This window comes from Setaria italica, chromosome IV, assembly GCF_000263155.2.
Source record: "Setaria italica strain Yugu1 chromosome IV, Setaria_italica_v2.0, whole genome shotgun sequence".
Lineage (NCBI taxonomy): Eukaryota > Viridiplantae > Streptophyta > Magnoliopsida > Poales > Poaceae > Setaria > Setaria italica.
Genome location: NC_028453.1, coordinates 7289419 through 7308779, shown reverse-complemented (window position 1 = coordinate 7308779; position 19361 = coordinate 7289419). Strand labels below are relative to the sequence as shown.

The following is a 19361-nucleotide window of genomic DNA, read 5'->3' as shown; positions in this document are numbered from 1 at the left end:
GACGGGGGCATCCCGCATCTGGAGGGTATATTCCCTGGTAGGGATGTCCCCGTCCCACCTGTCCTCCAACCAAACGCGGGACGAAGTGGGATCGTCCCGTCCCGTCCCACTTCGTCCTCGCAACCAAACGCACCCTAAACAACGGGGTCCTGACCTTTGAAAACAGTGATCCTTTCTAGATGCCAATAATGGTCCTCATGACTCACTGACAAAGACTCGTCAGCGGGCCGGCGTTGGTTCCTAATCCCCTCTATCTGAGATTCAGTTGAGAGATACCCTGCAGCCTCGTTCCACGTAGCGTCACGCAATCACGTTCCATGGAATCAGAAACTGCTTTTTCTAAGTATTCTTTGTTTTGTTTTCGCAAAAGAAGTAATCTATGTTTTCTAACTTCACCTGACAAAAACAATACAGCACAGTACACACTCCTCATCTCATCTAGTAATACTGGGACTGTGCAGTCAAGTTCTCTCTAGAAGACTATTGCTAGCATTTACTCAGCAGGACCTCATGAACCCTCGTCAAGAGACCAGATCAGTACACGACCCGATAGAAAAATTTGAAGCGTACAATCTCTATCAATTAAGGCATGTTTGGCAGAGCTCCACGTAGCTCCAGATCCAAAAAAACAGTAGCTCCACTACAGAGCAGCTCCAGCGTGGATCTATGTTCTCACCGTGGAGCTGAGCAAAAGTGTTTGGCTGAGACAACAGCTCCAAATCCAGAAACAGAGTTTTTGGTTGGATTGTCCACTAATACCCTTGGTATTTTCCATTTTTTCTTCTCATTTTTTTCTGAAAAAAGAAAAATGGCCGGAGGAAGACATACTGGTCATTTTCCAGTCATTTTGACATGTTTTTTTATGTCCGAAGAAAAATGGCCGGAGAAAAATGGCCGGAGGAAGACGTATTGACATGTTTTTTTATATACGCATGCATCCAGTCATTTTCCCAAGAAGTTGATTAATTGTTCATACATAAATAATTGTCCATACATAGAAAATAAATTTGATAATTCACTACTTCATTTCATTCTACCTCCAAGCAAGAGCAAGATTGGTGGCCAGCTCATCGCGAAAAATATCCATTGTAGTGACACTGCCTTCTGAAGTAGATCCATCCGATGGAACTACAAATGGATTGTACCATTGCGGTATTGTAGGGACAAAATTAGGATCACGATCAAACCGAGCAAAGTCTGAATCCTCACTATTATGCTCACGAATGAAATTGTGAAGGACCATACAAGCAATAACTACCATTTTTTGTTTCCACATCGGGTAGTTCGGCATTTTGTATAAAATTTGCCACTTCATTTTCAATACGCCAAAAGATCGCTCAATCACATTTCGAATAGAAGAATGGATGCGATTGAATTTTTCCTTTGGGGTTTTTGGTTCCATACCTCTATGCCACTCAGGCATATGATACCTCTCACCCTTATATGGAGCTAGATAACCTGGACGATTGGGATAACCCGCATCGACAACGTAGTATTTACCTACAAATGATGACAAAAAATAAATTTATTTGTAGTCACGTATAATGGTAAAATAACTATTCCAATAAATTTTACCTTGCGGTGGATGTGGAAAGAATTTCTCATCCACACTCAATGCATTGTATAACACACTTGTGTCATGCATAGCTCCTGGTTGGCCCGTTGACACATATGTGAACCGCATGTCGAAATCACAGACTGCTAAAACATTTTGGGTGGCTATCCCTGTCTTCCCGATATACCTCACTTGATCATCCGGTGGAAGGGAAACACGAATATGGGTGCCATCAAGTGCTCCAATGCAATCTTTGAAATGTGGATATGCTCGCCTATCATCCCTTATTCTCCTATGAACATTATGAAAATTTGGATCTTTTGGCCTAATGAAATCCTTTGCCATGGCCATCAAACAGTTTAGAACATTCTCAAATTTTCGACTAATAGTTTCACCAGAGTGCTTGAATCGATTTTGACATTTTCTATTAGACTCATTTCCCGCACAGATAAATAAGAAAATTCCTAAGCTCTCTTCGGTAGACATGTGCAACGATGGTGTTAGCCCATACCTCTGTACCAATAAGCCATGAAGATCAAAGAAGATTTCTGTGCTCATACGCAACTGGCTATGGCATTCGCCTGGAGTGTGCAAAGTCTCCAAAATAAAACCCATTCCACTAGTGGTAGATGTCCTTGTAGGGTTTTTAGTAAGGAACATATCAACATATATTTGAGCAAGCATAGCACCTCCTAGGATAGTTTTGAAAAATTCCTCATTCTCATCACTAGAATCATCACTAGACAACTGCAAGAATAAAAATAACATGTCCAAATAACAACGTAAGATGGATGAATTAAAAATGACAACAAATTAAGCATCACAAATTTGTCCATATGACATAGATGAATAAAAATGACATGTCTAAAAAAAAGATGGCAAATCACTCGGCCATCACTTTGCAAACATCATATCGTACTTCCTCTTAAGCCAACTAAACCTAGCCTCATTGGTGGGAATAGTCATGAACATTTCCCTTTGCTCTTTCTTGACAAAAAGCTCAGTTGCCACAAAATGCTCATCACTGCCACACGCAGCCCCACATGCGGCAACATGGTCCATTACTTGTTCAATAGTGATCCCAGCTTGCCTGCTTGCGACAAAAGAGGAAGCATTATCTGATATCTTGGAGATGTGTTCTTGTATAACTAATGCTGTGCTTGCCTTAGATTTCTTATTAGGTTTATCAAGGATCACATGTACTTTTTTCTTAGCATTGGCAACGGAAGGAGAAACCTCCTGGACCTCATCGCCATTGTCTAAATCATTGTTACCACCCATCTCTAACCCATCCTCGGCATCAATGAAGTTGGAACTCATAGGATTGGGTGCTTCTTGGCTTGGGGGTATGATGGGGTTGGAACTCATAGGATTCCAATGATCTTGCTCTTCATTAATGATATTTCCAAACATCACCTTCAACTCATCTTCATTTTGGAGAGGCCTATTCTTAAATTTCCCCACGCCAGGAATGTCCTAAAAGTGTTTGACAAAGGTATTAAATTGAAATTATACAAGACTAATATAATCTATATATGAACAAAATACCATGCGAGAAGTGCTCACTTTTTTTGTTTTTTTCCACCACTCGGCGTCCATATTGATAGTTCCCTTCTCCCAGTTCCAACCAGTACCAGTTTGCTTTCTCATTAATTTTTTCCATGCAGACAAATCACCCCTCAACTTATCCCACTTGTTCTTAAGTTGACTTTTTTTCAACATGATACCGGTACTCTGAAAAAACCTTTCTTTCACCTCGGAATATCCCACATTGTTCAAATGAGTGTTTGGTCGATTTCCTTTTCTAACTTGTTCAGCAAACAACTTGCAAACAATGGTGGTATAGCCATCATTCCAATCCATATGATCACCCTATTAATGATTTCCCCAAAATATTGTTCAAATTCCAACTCTATTATACAACAACTCTACTACAATGGAAGAAAAATATACCTCATCATCCCTTGCCCTTTTGTTAGCTGATGCAGCACGCCTCCTAGCTTGCGCAACCGGTGTAGAAGATGCCTGCGATGCCATCAGGAACTCATCGCCGATCACTGCGTCCTACATGCCATTTTGCCAATAATCCAATTAGTATATATTTCCAATAATCCAATAATCCCAATTGGCTCCTGGTGCAAAAATAGCAAAATAGCACGCCAAGCATATGGAGCTCCAAGAGAATATTACAAGGCTATTCTATAAGGCAGTATGATGAACCTCGTGTAAACAGATCATTTATAAGCACATAAATATAACAATAGTTGAAGCAAAATTAATGGATTTAATTAAATAGGAAGTTGTCGGTTTCGTTGTTGTTTTGCATACAGACTGAAACATTTCAGCCCGGGCCCTAGGCTAATTTGTAGTGTGTGTGCTTTTTGTTACGCAATGTGTGGCAATTGGCCGGTCTATTTGTCATACCTTCCTCTCAGGTCCACATTATCATTTTTGGCAGAGTACATTGTTGATCTGAACAGGACACGCGACAGGAAGCTATCATAACCATCCAGAAACAGATTGAGACGTTCTGCACATTCTGCTATACCTACCGGACAGCCAAACAAAAACGATGGCCCAACAGAAAGCATATTGACAGTAGGCCGAAGCTGAAAAATAGACAGTCAAACAGCCCATCACGACAGCCCAACAGAATAATACAAGGCCTACTAGATTGCCCCATAATCAGAAAATCTTCTAATTTTTCTAACTAATGCACCTCTGTCTATATTTTATGATTTTCCTCTTTTTATGTATTTTTTTAACAAACGCTTCCATACTCACATGCACACTAACCTGCTATAAAATGCACGCATGCACACATTACCCCTTACCCCAGATAGAACCTCTTGGAGAGCTGACCAGGAAATGTTGAGATGTATAATAGAGCTGTAACTTTTAGAAATGCTGAATTACTAGGACAATCTTTTGTGGATGTGTTTTGGTTGAACTTCATATCCTTGATCTAAGAGCGTCGCTTTGTTTTTATTTATAGGAAGAGTTGCTCCAGCTAATTCGAGTTGTCGGTAGCAGTTTCCATGTAAAGACATAACCTAAATTACTTGGTCAGGTGCGTGTCGAGGAGTGGTACTAATCAACCTGAAGCCCTTTCTATTGAGCACCAGGTGTCAAGTGAGCAAACTGCTACTACAACCAAGGCAAAAGGGAAAAAATCATCTGCTGCAACCAAGCTTCCAATAAGAATACTATTTTTTAACTACATAGCCTTCCAATAAGCCAACAACGTTCCAAGGTAACAAATTGTTTGAGCTGAACTGTCACAATATGAATACTGGTTGTAAACAATTTTTTAGAACAAAAGATACCGTGTACCCATGTTGACATCAAATACATCCTACTCATATACAATTTGACATGGTTTTCCCTGAAAATACAATTAAACCGCTTTTCATAGCAAACCATATGAATGATGGTATCAGTAATCCACTTGAAAGCGACTGAACGATTGAACCACCGGCTAACATGAACCACATTTGCCACAATATGTAGCAACTATTACAATCACAAAAAAAGCAAATTTTAATTGAGCACAACAAAAGTTTAAACCAAATACGCACATCTAGCAATGTTATTTTCATTCCCACGGCAAAGCAAACTGCTACTACAACCAAGGCAAAAGGGAAGAAATCATCTGCTGCAATCATGTGGAATTTGTGAAATCAACGGGATTGATGGATCTTACCAAGCCATCCGCGTCGCCCAGGCCACCCGCGGCCCGGCTTGCGCCGTCCAGGCCGGCCGCGCCGCCCAGGCCAGCCGCGGCCAGGCTTGCGCCACCCAGGCCGTGCGCGCCGCCCAGGCCAGCCGCGGCCCGGCAGGCGCCGCCCAGGCCCGCGGTGGCCAGGCAAGCGCCGCCCAGGCCGGGCGCGGCGGCCAGGCTCCCGCCGCCGGGCGCGGCGCCCAGGCCCACGCCGCCGGGCGCGCCGCCCAGGGTCCCGCCGGGCGCGCCGCCCAGGGTCCCGCCGCCGGGCGCGCCAGTGATGCCGCCGGGCGCGCCAGTGACGGGGCCGGGACGGGAAAGTCCAACCCTAGGGGCCGGATTGGAAGATGAAGGGGGCGGAGGAGGTGGAGGAGGAGCTGATCTCCTCATTCCCGGCGGCGGTCCGGCCACCGACGGAGACGAGGCGGCGGCCGGCGCTGGATGCGGCGTGGGAGGAGAAGGAAAATACTACGATGAAAAAACAGAGGGGCGGCGCGCGGAGGAATTAAACAGAGGTCGAACCGGTACGGGATGTGTGTAATCGATAGCATTGGTGGGTAATTTCCACCAACTCCATGAGGGGTTACAAAACCAGCGTTTTGAGAGCACCCCCTTGGGTGCTCCGTGGAATTGGTGGATCTGGGAGCTGGATCCAATTTTTTTGCGGATCTGGAGTTCACGGAGCTGCACCGTTTGGCTGGAAAAAATAGGAGCGGAGCTGTTTTTTTGGATCTGGAGCTGCGTGGAGCTCTGCCAAACAGGCCCTAAACAAATTCTCAACACGCAATGTTCTCCGGTCAAGGCTGATTTAGTGATCTGACAAGAGCAGAAGCCGGGGGTGTTTGGATACCCGGACTAAACTTTAGTCCCGTCACATCGGATGTTTGCACACTGGAGTATTAAATATAGTTTAATGATAAAACTAATTGCATAAATGAGAGCTAATTTGCGAGACGAATCTATTAAGCCTAATTAGTCCATGATGAATTAGCTCTCATTTATGCAATTAGTTTTATAATTAGTTCATATTTAATCTTTTTAATTGGTATCAAACATCTCACGTGACGTGAGCTTAAAAATTATTATACGGATCCGAACACCCCCAGTCAGCGACCAAGAGTTTACAGTTGGCTGCTATTGCTTCTCTGCTACCGTGGACATGCAGCTAGCCGAAGCTCATCAACGGAGGAACACTTCGTGTAATTGCATTCACATGGGCTGTGGGGGGCGATTTGCAACAAGGGTCGGCTCTGGGAGTGGGCTTGCGCAACAAATGGGCTTACGAGGGGACTAAACTCAGACGACAGCCATAATTTGTGGGAGGTGTTTGTGCAATTTTGCCAGTGGTGGCCCATTAAACCCACAACGTGTTGACAGAGTAGAAGGCCTGTCACATTGGATTAAGCCTTTGTGGCAGCCCACCAGCCGCTAAACCCCCGCATTTCCCTTCCTTTCTTCTCCTCCAATCCACGATCCTCTTTCCTCCTGCTCCTGCTGCATCGCCGGGGGCGGCTTGCCGGCTTCTCGAACCGGGACGCTTCCTGGAACCCACCTCCTCCACGCCGCTCTGATCCTCCCTAGGCCTGTCCACTCTCCAGCCGGGGCACCCGCACTTCTCCTCACCCGTGCGCTCCAGTAGAGCCAGTCCCCGCCGCCCGAATCGACCTCTCTCCATTCCGCGCCGCCACCGCCGCCGCCCCCCATGGGCCGGTTCGGGTGGCTCCGGCACGCCTCCAGATCTCTCGCGTTCTGTTCAGGCGAGGTGAGGCCGAGCCCTCTTGCATTTTGCTGCCTTGCCTATTCTGGTCTGGGGTTTTGCGGAGTGCCGGAGTGCTAGTTGTTTACTCCGTTTGGGCTTTGCTTGCAGGTGGCTGCGCCGAGGAGCACATGGATTCGGCCGGATGCGCGTAATTTTCCTTCCATTTGACTTGTTTTGTTTGATCACTTGTTGGTTTGCGGTTTGAGAGACGTTTTGCTGTTTCTGATGCAAGTGCACTGTTAAAAGTGTAGATGATTTGGCGGATTTTAGGGTGAATACAGCGGACTAATGCTTTAGAAACAGTCCATTTTATAGGGTATTGACTCACTAATTTCACCCGCACAATGCTTTCCTATCATGTTGTGGTGTTTTTTTAATCATATGAATAATTTTAGTTTTATTATTTCAAAGTACACTTGTAGAAACAATAACAAAGTTCCATTCTCATTCTGAATAGAATACGAAGGATTATTTTAGCATACACAAATTTTTTGATGCAAGCATAGCGTAACCAATTCATACTAGCACATTCCTGGAAAAAGTTTGTGAGTAGGAACAACTGCTTATTATATACTGAGTGTGTTTCTGTGCATATAATTGGAGAATATCATATATGCAACAGATATGAGATAACTTTTTATATCTGCAGTTGATAGCTGTACATTTACTGGCTACAATCAGTTCCAAAGTGTGGCTCTATAATCTTAGACTACCATTTTTCTACTTTTCAGTATTTCTCTGTTCCTTGCCCTAAAATTTTTTTTCTGTTCCTTGTTTTTATTTTTCATCTTGAGTACTGCAGCTTGCAGCTTTACTGGTATCTATATTGGTGATAAGTACTATGGCCGATTCATGCTGACATCATCTGTATTGAGCAGGAGTTTTCATGCTACAGGTTAATATGCTGGGTTTAAACTAATCTTCGTATCCTAATTAGTTTTGCAATCACAAAGTGCAATTAAACATTTCTGGGTGCTTCTGCCAGGTCACCGTTGTTCGATAGATAAAGATTATTACAAAATTCTTGGTGTTCCTAAGGATGCATCGCAGGATGACATCAAGAAGGCTTTTCATTCTGTGAGTATCATCACAGTTCAGCTAATCCTGAGATATTCTGTAGCTCACCTATAATTGGGCTATTTGTTTAAGATGAGCATGTCATAAATCTAATATCCATGGACTAAGTGCCAATCTCATCTGTTGTTCTCTGAAAAAAATGCAAATGGTGTGATTTCGAGAGTTTTGTTTGTTAATTGAATCATTCACATTTCTGCCTCTAAATTAGAAAAAAAAATGTATGTAGCTTGCAAAAAAGTACCATCCGGACACAAATAAAGGCAATACTGCTACAAAAAGGATGTTTCAGGAAATAAGAGATGCATACGAGGCGAGTAAGTTACCATAATTTGTGTTTTTCTTGTTTATGTTTTCGTTGCTATACCAAAATTAACAATGTCTTTTTATGCTAACTTGGATTCCAGACATTACGGGATCCTTCAAAGAGAGAGCAATATGACATGGTAAATTTTCACGGTTTGTTTTCCCTTTTTGCAACTTTTTTTAGGAAATGGCTTGGTTTCTTTCAAGCCCTTTAAACGGAGTTATTTACTTTATAATCTGGAGAAGTTTATGTTATGTTGTAATATGGCAGCTATTTTCTAGAGGGTCAAGGGGGGATTTTGATGGATCCTATCATGACACATTCTCAGGATCCAACCATGACCCTTTCACAGAATTCCACAGACAGAATGATGGCCATTTCTCTAGTAAATTCTATAAAATATTTTCTGAGGTATTTTCTGTCACTTCAAATACATTTCCTTCCACTTGTCATTTCACTACAGACTATGGAGTACAACTTATTCTCTTGGATTTCAGGTTTTTGGACAAGACACAGATATGCGTGCAAATGATATTAAGGTTCGTTCTTAAGCCTGATTCTCTTTCATTTTAAGTTGTCATTTTCTGTAGTCATTATCTTGTCGAACTTATTCTATCTCTTGACTTAAGTAGGTAGAGTTGAATCTATCTTTCAATGAAGCTGCCAACGGGTGCATAAAGAAGGTGTCTTTTAGTGCAAAAAATGTTTGTGATTCATGTGGTGAGTACACTTTTATGCTGGAATCGTTTGCTAGGTACATTTATTTACAGCACTTGGCTTTTGTATAATTGTGGATTTGTTGAATCAAGTTAAATCATTGTGCTCATGCTGTTAGTCGGCACTTATGCATAAATCATTTTCTGAAGTGAACTGTCTCTTACATTTTGTTTTGACATTTTTTTTCCTGAAAAGGGTGTACAGTGTCTTAGTGCTAAAAGCTACCGCACAAGAGGGTCTGAATAAGGGAATTACTAGGCAGTCTTACCCTTGCTTATTTTGCAAGGACTCTGGTTTGAACACAAGACCTCTGGGACACTAATGGAGAGACATTTTTCCTGAGTATTTTATCTATTTGAGCATTTCATTTATCTGCTGAGTAGCCAACTATTTCAGAGACATTATTAGTTGAATTAGTTGTTTCTGTGGAGAGATAACATTCCATTAGATTGTCCTGGTGTCTGTTTATTTACTTTTTGTTGCATGATATGTGATAAGTATTTTTTTTTTCTCGAACACGCAGGAGAGTTGCGTATCATTATATTAAGAAGAAAAAGGGGTTTAGAAACCCGTACAACACCACACTTTAAATCATAACTACTATTCCATTTTAAATACTAGTCATGTCCTTTGTAAGTCATAACCTTCCAGAATCAAGTTGTAGATGCTAGTAGTTTCAGCGAAGCATTCTAGAGAAAATAATGATCGCTTAAACTCAATAGGAAGATTGCCATATTCCTGTGTTTCTGTCAAACACTTCATGAAATTGTGTAATAATGTACCCGCAGTAACCAGTCATAACTTTGTGTGGTTAGCAAACTCTCATACTTTGTGATGTAGGCAGTGGCAGAGATAAAGAGGGTTCTGGGGGTGTTGCAGCACCCCCTTGGCCAGGAAACTCAATGCATAAAAACTCATAAACCTCTAAATTAGTGTGTTGTTTAGCCCTAAAACACAATGTGATGATGTGCGGAAGTATGTAACATTAGAATCAATTAATTGTTTAATTCTAAGAAGGTTATAAATTTTCTTCACAAAGCTTCCACCTTGCTTGTGCATATAATGATCATCCTGATTTAGCCCATTGTCCTCTTTTCTGTTTTGATTAACCTTGATTTTCTTTTACTGTTAGGTGGGAGAGGTCATTTGGCAAATGCAAAGAGATATGTTTGTCTCTCATGTAATGGTTTAGGAAGAGTAAGTGTTTGCTATTAGTTTCAAAGTTTCCGTGCAGATATGTATGGTACATTGCATATGGCTTGTAATTATACTGTTGGTTTATGCAGGTCACTAACTATCCATTCACATCCACCTGTGGTGTTTGCAGAGGTGTTGGGAAAGTAATTAAGGTAACGACCATGCAAGTAAGATAAAGGACTCATGAGTTTTCCCCTAGTTCATGTATGATAATTTTTTGCAGGATTACTGCTTGACATGCAAAGGTTCAGGGGTGGTAGATGGTATGAAACATGTAGAAGTGAATCTCCCAGCAGGTGCCTTTTGTCAGTTTGCTTCTTTCTACATTCCTTGGAGTTATCCTAAATTCTAATGCAGTTGCAGGGAGAATCATACTGGAAATTCTCCTTGACTGTATTATTTGTAGGCAATTAGGCATATATTGTTGAGCTAACACGTAGCTGCCAAAATCTAGGTTCTATTACGTACTGCGCATCCACTCTTGTGGAACTTTTAGATATCTAGCCCTTTTGTAGCCACTGCTGCTCCTTTTTATTCTACTATATGGAGGGGTTCCTTCATAATTTGCTGAGCTTGTTTCTGGCTTCCTCTTTGCGTCTCCATCATGTTGCCTGAATAAGTTATTAATTACAGTGCGATGTTTTACTATTAATTGAATGTTTAACAGAACAGTTTGCATTGCAATATTTTAACTCATTGAAGATATTTCTTGTTTTCTGCAATGTAGGAATTGATTCTGGTGATACAATTCATGTACGGGAGGCTGGAGATAGTGGTGGACTTGGCACCGAACATGGAAGTCTATACATCACAATTCAAGTGAGAATGCATATTCTTGCATGGTTCTTCTTGTACATATATATCAACCTATAAGTTCATTGAATTCCAATATTCACATATATCCAGGATTTAGTTACCTATCACCAGAGATATATCTGTCAAATTGACTTGTTGGTGTTAATAGTTGTGGTGCCAATCAGGAACCATTGATAAACAAAACTGTTACTGATGATACTTTTCCTGTCTTTAGTTTGTTATGATAGATGCTGAATGTATAAATCGTATTGAGGCCCAATGGGGACTATATATAGAGTACATGAGACTATGAGAGACACATGAGGGGAACCCTAGACTACGAGATTACAATATTGACCTTGACTATTATACCCTTGACATAGTTCACTACAGTGTGTCACAACAATGCATATTGGCAAATTCAATTGATTGTGCATGTGAACTCAACTTACACAATTTGTTCATGTGCCGTAGGTGTAGGACACTTTACATTTGTCTATGACCATTCTGAACTGGTCTATCATGATTTTACTGGAAAGTGTGGGTTCACAAAGATTATGACTGGTTCATATTCTACTGGAAAGTGATGCCTTCAGTTCCAACAGTTGTTAGATGTGCACGGTGTCATGCATGCTTAGTTCAAACAGGCTTTCAATGCACAGAAAGTGCACCTTTTGCTTTGAATAAAAGGAGACATGCCAGTAAAAGGCGAATTGAATGCTCCAGCAATAGTTCCAGTTCTGAAGGGAAATGAAAAAGGGAAAGTCCTGCTTGTAAATTATGCCTGAACCCAAAGGATCCATTTCCAAGCTTCCGTCCTAGCTTTGCCTGTCGTTGACATCAGAACCATTTTCTCCAAAGCTTCTTTAATGCACCTTGTGTTTACACCAATCGTGGTGCGGTCGATGAAGCAATAGCGTGCAGGTAGTAGCTGTAAATGAATCACCGATACTTCACTAGTCCAGCCGTACCCGTATCCAGTACATCAATACTCCAATACTCTCTCTATACCACCACTGTGTTGTTTTTCAAAGTCACGTATCGCCCGTACTCGTATCGCGTATTGGTGATACATAGGTAGCCGTCTTTTGGGGCCTTTTATCAACTTTAAGTGCAATACCTTCGGGATGTCTCTCCCCTCATTAACTACTAGACTTGGATGGTCCAGCACATTAACTACTTTTAGACCCTGTTTGGATCGTCTAAAACTAATTTTTAGTTGGGACTGAAGTTTAGTTGGCTACAAGTGAGCCAACACTTTTAGATGACTAAAGTTTAGCTACCCTGTTTGGATCCTAGAACTAAAAGATAACTAGGAGATGCATAAAAATCCATTTTACCCTTGTGGGAGAGGAGAGAGAAAGGGGGAGGGATGGGTTACTGGGGGGGGGGGGGGGGGCAAAAGTGACTTTTGCTACATGTTAGCTACTTTTAGCTCGAATTAAATGGTTTTGGTGGACTAATGAACTAAACTTTAGTTGGGGTGCAACTAAAAATTAGTTCACCTTTTAGTCCACCCGTTTGGAGCTCCTAGAGTTAATTTTTAGCCAACTAAAGTTTAGTTGGGGTCTCCAAACAGGGCCTTAATGTCTTGGAAATACCTCAAAAATAATTTGATAAGTACCACTTTGCTCCATAAATATTATTGGTGAAGGATTTGTGACCAAAATTTAAAGGATGCCTTGTAGTATACGATTCCTCATTGTTATGCATGCACTTTGCCAATTTGCCACGATGCTCGATGTCTCTGTAATGTGTCGTCTTTGATTCTCGCATCATGTAAGTTTGCGACTGTAACCAACACACTTATTAGGATCAGGAAGTGGTTTTCTTTATTTATCTACTGACTACTGAAGTACTGATGAGTTCATAAGTGTTCTGTCGTGCTATTACGTATTGCCAAGAGCTTATCAGCTTTGGCCGTTATGAAATTAAATATTATACAATATTACCATTCTCTTGTATCAACAATTTAGTTTCTGATTATTCCATCAACTGTGTATATTATAGGTAGCAAATGATCCGGTGTTTACGCGAGATGGTGCTGACATACATGTCGATAGAAAGATAAGCTTCACACAGGTAAATAGTTTCTTTTCGCCTTGTATTTTGTTCCTTTCCATTTCAACATTTTAATGCTAATTTCTCACTCTCAGCCTCAGGAACATTTTCCAAACAATAGATTATGTAATTTCCCTTTATATAGTTCATGTATCATTATTTATAATTTGTGGTTTTAATTGTTTCTTGTGATGGGTTTGTTGCTGATTTTCCTTTTATAATTGTGCAGGCAATGATTGGTGGAAAAGTTGAAGTACCTACTTTAAATGGGAAAACAGAAGTGAAGGTAATAATTGATGCCGAAAAAGGACATGCATGGCCACTAACAAAAATTATGAGAGAGGAGACACTTGTGTATTATATTATCTGTTGTGTTAAGAGTTAGGTGGCGAGCCTTTGTCTTAAATCATACTATTTGCTATAAAAATTATACTATTCGCATGGTATACTATTTCAAATTTAAAATGCCTGGTATACTTCATCTTATTTTTATTGAAACATGTATGCTTGCACTTGTTTACTTAATCTTATTTCTGTGAAATAATTGCATGTACTTGTTGAATGGATATGCTATCATGTGTTAAGATAATATCTATTGCCCCCTCCATAATTTCTTTACCTAATTGACATATGGTGGAATTTATCCAGATACCCAAAGGAGTTCAACCAGGTCAAGTTGTAGTTTTAAGGGGAAAAGGTAACTTGTGAAACTTGAGAAACGTCTCACCTGACTTCTAATGAGATGCTGATGATCATAATTTCTATCAGGATTGCGAAATCTGGCAGGATACTCTGGGGACCAATATGTACGATTCTTAATTCATTTCCCCTCGTAAGTTGCTTGTCCTTACCTTGACTCATTTTTTTGCCGACATACAATAGCTTTCCTCCATATAAAACAAACTGTTATGGTGTTCCAATTACTTCAGTCATGTGTTTGCCCTTGAAGTAAAAGTATATTGGGTTGCTCATTGGTTAGCTGTTAGCTCACACTTTGTTGAAACAACCTTGTTATACTCTTCACAACGAAAGTAATGATTACCAGTGTCATATCGATGAAGTGGACAGAGTAAAAGATGTTACAGTTGCAGTGGATATGCTGCTGTTTGGACAGTGATGTGAAACTGATCTGAAGACGGATGGTTAAACTGGCAGTTGGGCTTGCTATTTGATTGGTCCTTGATCACCTCTTAGCATGATTAGATTGTTATTGGTTTTAGGGTTTGGGATTTGTGATCACTTCCTTCTATATTTATGGGTCTATATATACATGTAAAAAGAAGAGTACGAGCTATCCTAATAAATCATCATTTGTATGCGTCTAATAATTTCATTGAGGTATATTTGGATTGACCACCTTTCTTCAATATCTTGAGCCTTTGAGTACTACTAGTTGGCACAGTGCTGCATCAGACTCAGCACTCTGTTAGAAAACAGCGTGTTCGTTTCATATTTTCTCTTGCATTCCTCTGCTTACACATTGCCCTAGTGGGCCTAGTAATAGAGTAAAGCTTGGCATTCGTATCAGTAGGGTGCTCATTGTATATTTCCTCTTGCATTCCTCTCTATATGCAATTGCCCAATTTGGGAGCCTGTCATTTGTATCACTTGTTACTATGAATATTTTTTATTTTCTTGGCAATTTCTGCATCAGTACTTTGGTGTCCTGTTCTGTTTATTCTAAGTAAACATTTGATCATTGAATGGCCCTAATATTAGTCATTTGCTTTCTTTGATTTGCTTAACAAAAGTCAATATATTTGATTAAAGGACCTTAAAGAAGATGTTGCCATTTTGTTTGGTTTATGGTAAATCATAACTCATTGGTACTTGCTCTTCAGTTTGGTTTATGATGTACTATCTGCAGTGTGGTTACTGAACGTCAACGTGCGCTGCTGGAAGAATTTGCAGTGGAGGAAGCTACAAAAGAACAAAACACTTCTATGGTGGGAAACTGGTAAGTTCAGCAGTTCTCATGCTTACATGCATGCACACAATCAATCCATCCGCACCCTTCCCAGCATTCAATGGTGAAGGGAAAATGTGTTATTTCCAGTTAAGCGATTCAGTGAAGCTCACAGTAGGTTTTGCCAGTATCAATTGTTTTACCTTTTTTCTATTCTGTTTTATTCCTGTAAACTTATTTACATTGCTAGTATATAATCTCTGAACAAAGGTGGTAGTCTCACTATCTTAACGTTGCCCATCTTTGTAGTTATATTCAGTCTCTTTGAAGTTCATATTATTCTTCAATTTGACCTCTAGAAGTACCACATGGTGGCACCCTCATGATATTTTTGTGTTGATATTTTTTTCCTGTTCATTTATTTATCAAGTGTAAAGCACATACTTATATTAAACTTCGTTACAATAGATATAGAATCATGCTGGTGCTAACTAACTGGTCAGCTTTTGAAAAATGATAAATGTGATCTTCATTGTTTTGCATTATAGCATGTATCTTCTGGTAGTGATAAAGATGAAATTTTAAACAGGCTTTATCAGCAGCTCTCTACTGGTTAATACTTACAGGTGGGAGCTAGTCGCAGAAAATATGACAGGACAAAAAGTCATGATCGGAGTCGGCATCCTCATACTGATTCACATGATACTGAGCAAGGCTGTGAGCTAAGGCTTGGAAGCTGCACTTTTGTCGGGGCAGTGGGGCAGCATCATAAATTTCTCTGAAGATGTGACTTCACACAATAGAACAGTGGGTCACGATTCCTTAAAGATTCTTTGCACCCATGAGAGATCACAATTTTGAAGGAGGCGTCAGCTAGAAGATTACTGGTTCCTATGGGAAAGATAATCATAATAAAATATTTGGATCTCATCACATAGTTTGGAGCGTCTGAGATTGTCATTTGAGTTGCCTATGATGTCTCTTCAGTGGTGCAGTATGGATGCTTACTATTGGGATAGTTCAATGTGTCCAACCATGTTAGGGTGAAATCGGGTGTAATTTCTTTTGACTTCACGTCATCCTTTTTCCTTGATCAAGTTATTCTGTACATATTTTTCCTGTCAGCCCGCCATGCTGATGTGGGCTGGGCCACCTCCCAGGCTGCGTTTACTGCTGCTTGTCTCCAGCTTTGTCAACAACGTTGGGCGTTTGGATTATTTTTGGGTTACGCCAATGTTCATCAAAAAGATCTCGCTACTGCTATAGTTCTCACCTTAGGAATGTACGTGTTCTGGGGTCCCATGCTATGTCGAAATCACGCACGAACGCACGCACCACCACCGAAGTTTTAATGTCGAGAGCGATTTTTCAATGAATGCGCTCAAGATCAAATGCTTCGCATCGCACCCTCTCTGGTTTCTTTCACCGTTCCAGACTGGCAGGTTGCCTGTCATCAGTTCCCTCTTCCAGGCTTGGCCAAGACGCTAAGCCCATGCCGATCGTCCAGCTCCCAACCCAGTAAACCGCCTGACCGACCAACTGCGGCCGCGGTTCCAGCCCAGTAACGCGCCCATGCCGAGCGTCCAGCTCCCAACCCAGTAAACCGCCTGACCGACCAACTGCGGCCGCGGTTCCAGCCCAGTCACGCGTTACCCGTGTGCCTGCCAGCGCTGCGCGGCGGTGCCCCCTCACAAGTCACAACCCACGCGGCCACGCCTACGATCACTTGCTCTGCACAGGAGTTCCCCAGTAACAACGTGAATGCAAAGAATGCAGTAACTGAAGACACATTCTGAAAAAGCATCAGTAGCTGTTTTCCTTTGACCTCCGGTTCCGTTCAACTTCCTAGGCCCTTGATATTCGAGTTCTCAACAAACATCCAATACTGTCACATTTCAATGTTGGTAACTAAAGCATTCAAAATGGACAGCGGCAGTGTTTTCCCCGTATATATCTCTTGATTACAACACAGGCAGGAATAACAAACATTTCCGACACATGCAAGCTAGTGAGTGTATCGTGTCAAAAGCTCCAGCACAGAGGATTTGAAACAGGAGACACTCAGAAGCCAAGGAATCTGGTTCCAAACTGGAGATGCCCCAATGATGTTGTGCAGATGTATCTGAAAACTTCTATTTGATGTCTTTACGGTTGCAACTCACGAGCACTAGCCAGGGCTTCTTGAAGACTGGCAGCTGCTTTGTCGTACATCAGAAAACCCATGAACCAGAACTCGTGGCCTTCAACGGAGACGACCTGAATATACTTCTCAGCCGGATTCATTTTGCTCACTGAAGGATTAGCTGCTCTTAGCTGGTGAAGAGGAATGACCACCTGTTTCAGAAAGTGAAAAAAAAAACTGCTTTTAGTACACAATCATGTGTTCATTTATGTCCTGCAGATGATTGAACATTAAAATGGATCAAGCAGCCACTGAGCCAAAAGGTTTAAGCTGGATGTGACAAATAAACATGCATCATCTTCTTAAGTCACAATCAGTGTGTGAGCATCCATCCAGGGACAGGCATAAGAGTAAGCACCCTTGTTAAACCATGTCCTCAGTTCCTTTTGTTTTATACTTTTATATTTCTTCAATGAGCACTCAAAGCAATCAAACAAGTCAAAAACATGGTAAACTGATGCACAAAGAGATAATTGGTTTCAATTGCAGTAGTTAGATGATACAAAGGAAGCGAATGACCCTTACCTTGTAATAACTCCATTCGGTTTTGTTTCCAGCTTTATAAGAGAGAGGATTGTCACTGCAAAATGCAATCTTAGCTGTAGAAATGTACAAGACTCCCATGACAGGACCTGCTGACGTTGAGAGATAGCATGCATAGCATATTTTCAGCTGCTCATCTGGAAGAACTTCGAAGGTCTGCTTAAATATTTTTTCATAGCCTCCTTCTGCTAGAACTTTAGTTCCTTGAGCTAGGCGTCCCATAGCAGCTTCAGTAAGACTAGGTCCAGTCTTGACTGTGAGGGAAAATGGTATATCGTCAGACAAAGAGCAAACCATGTTAACTGACAGAGGATATTAAGTTTTTTTTTCCACAACTTCATTTAGACTTTATAGGTTAATACAGGATATTGTGGGTTGGCAGTTGGCTATCAACTATCTGCCGAATGTCTCACTTCATCACGATGAGTTTAACTGATGCGAAGTAAACATGAATTGGCTACACATGCCACTGAATAGGATCTTCTCTTTGATAAACACTAATTTTCTTTTAGAACTACAGCTTATGCGACAAATGTGAAATCTTCACCGAGTTTATAAGTTATTGAACCCTCTGCTACAAGCACAGTAAGTTTTTGCAGAGTCTCCTAGAGTGCTAGTTCCATAGCAAAATTGGCATAGAAATACATCACTGGTTCTGTGAAATCAGGTATTTACCCTATAGTCCTAATCAATTGTACATAAAAGGTAACAGCAAATCTTAGTGTCATACAAGATTCTTCCCAATATGCTCCTATTATTCCTAAGGACTTTTGTTTATGGTGCAAGCAAACAGAAGTTTTACACATGCATTTGTATAGAAACAGGATGTTTTGAAATTTATAATCTTTCGTTACTGCGAAAACCGAACATTCAGTTAGTAGAAACACCATCCACTTAAGTTAGAAGAAAAGCATGTGAACTTGGTGAACTGGAGATGGAAAACAAGTTTGCTCCTCTCCAAATATTGTTAAGCACACTACAAACCAGATAACATGCTATGACTAATGAATCTCTGAGAAAGATCAACAAGGTTATCAGTAGAGTATAAGTTCTCCTGTAACAGGGCTTAAAGAAATGTTTTAAAGCACTAGTAAACTTTTGAAGATACCTAGCCTACAAGGCATAAAGCATACGGAAAGTTACAACAACAAAGTTCAAGTATGCTTCTTTACTCAGACCAAAGGTTCAAGTATCCTGCTACCCTAGCTCTACAATCCCCACCACAATGCCCAAAAGGGATCTAGCACAGCGTTCACTTTACATTTGCAACTTTATTTCTGGCGATGCCTTCCTTTGATCCTCAGAAAGCTAGCGTGTGGTACAAATCCGTGCACCTCAAGGAATGAATCTCGCAACCAAGCGAACGCAGATGGATTCTCCGAAAGAGAAGAGAAGGTTAGTTGGGTGCTGAGACTCACAGTGCTGCCACGTGTCCCGGCTGAGCTCTCGACCATCTTTGTTGTCTCCCCCCACGTCTTCCCCCACCTCGACAGCGTCTCCTTCATCGCATCCACCGCGCCTAACAGAGAAAATACAGAACGAAA

The 19361-nt window shown here is 41.1% G+C and overlaps 3 protein-coding genes across 6 annotated transcripts in view; 1 reads left to right on the top strand and 2 right to left on the bottom strand.

The window, feature by feature from the left end:
• Positions 1–2449: 2449 nt before the first annotated feature.
• Positions 2450–5328, bottom strand: LOC111257048 (L10-interacting MYB domain-containing protein-like). The gene is made up of 4 exons (XM_022826059.1): positions 5259–5328; positions 3509–3619; positions 3122–3427; positions 2450–3031 (listed from the first exon to the last, which is right to left on the bottom strand). The coding sequence occupies exons 2-4, from the start codon at positions 3590–3592 to the stop codon at positions 2450–2452; spliced, it is 972 nt and encodes a 323-aa protein (XP_022681794.1). The 5' UTR covers positions 3593–3619; positions 5259–5328.
• Positions 5329–6718: 1390 nt separating this feature from the next.
• Positions 6719–16349, top strand: LOC101760690 (chaperone protein dnaJ 1, mitochondrial). Of its 4 annotated transcripts, none has more exons than XM_014804999.2 (19): positions 6719–7038; positions 7144–7183; positions 7838–7930; positions 8021–8112; positions 8339–8422; positions 8517–8555; positions 8687–8827; positions 8914–8955; positions 9049–9136; positions 10266–10330; positions 10420–10482; positions 10554–10626; positions 11058–11149; positions 13136–13207; positions 13416–13472; positions 13835–13883; positions 13955–14018; positions 15028–15143; positions 15682–16349. In XM_014804999.2, exons 1-19 carry the CDS (start codon positions 6979–6981, stop codon positions 15816–15818), a joined length of 1467 nt encoding a protein of 488 aa, XP_014660485.1. In that variant the 5' UTR covers positions 6719–6978; the 3' UTR covers positions 15819–16349. The 4 variants fall into 4 exon arrangements, with proteins under 4 accessions (XP_014660485.1, XP_012700560.1, XP_014660486.1 ...); XM_012845106.2 differs by having other exon boundaries at positions 15054–15143; positions 15719–16309; XM_014805000.2 differs by having other exon boundaries at positions 15719–15863.
• Positions 16350–16885: 536 nt separating this feature from the next.
• Positions 16886–19361, bottom strand: part of LOC101778002 (GLABRA2 expression modulator) — a 4930-nt gene continuing 2454 nt past the window's right edge. The window contains 4 exon segments of the mRNA XM_014805065.2: positions 16886–17426; positions 17800–18071; positions 19236–19262; positions 19265–19356. Coding sequence (XP_014660551.2) covers positions 17238–17426; positions 17800–18071; positions 19236–19262; positions 19265–19356 — 580 coding nt within the window. The 3' untranslated portion in view covers positions 16886–17237.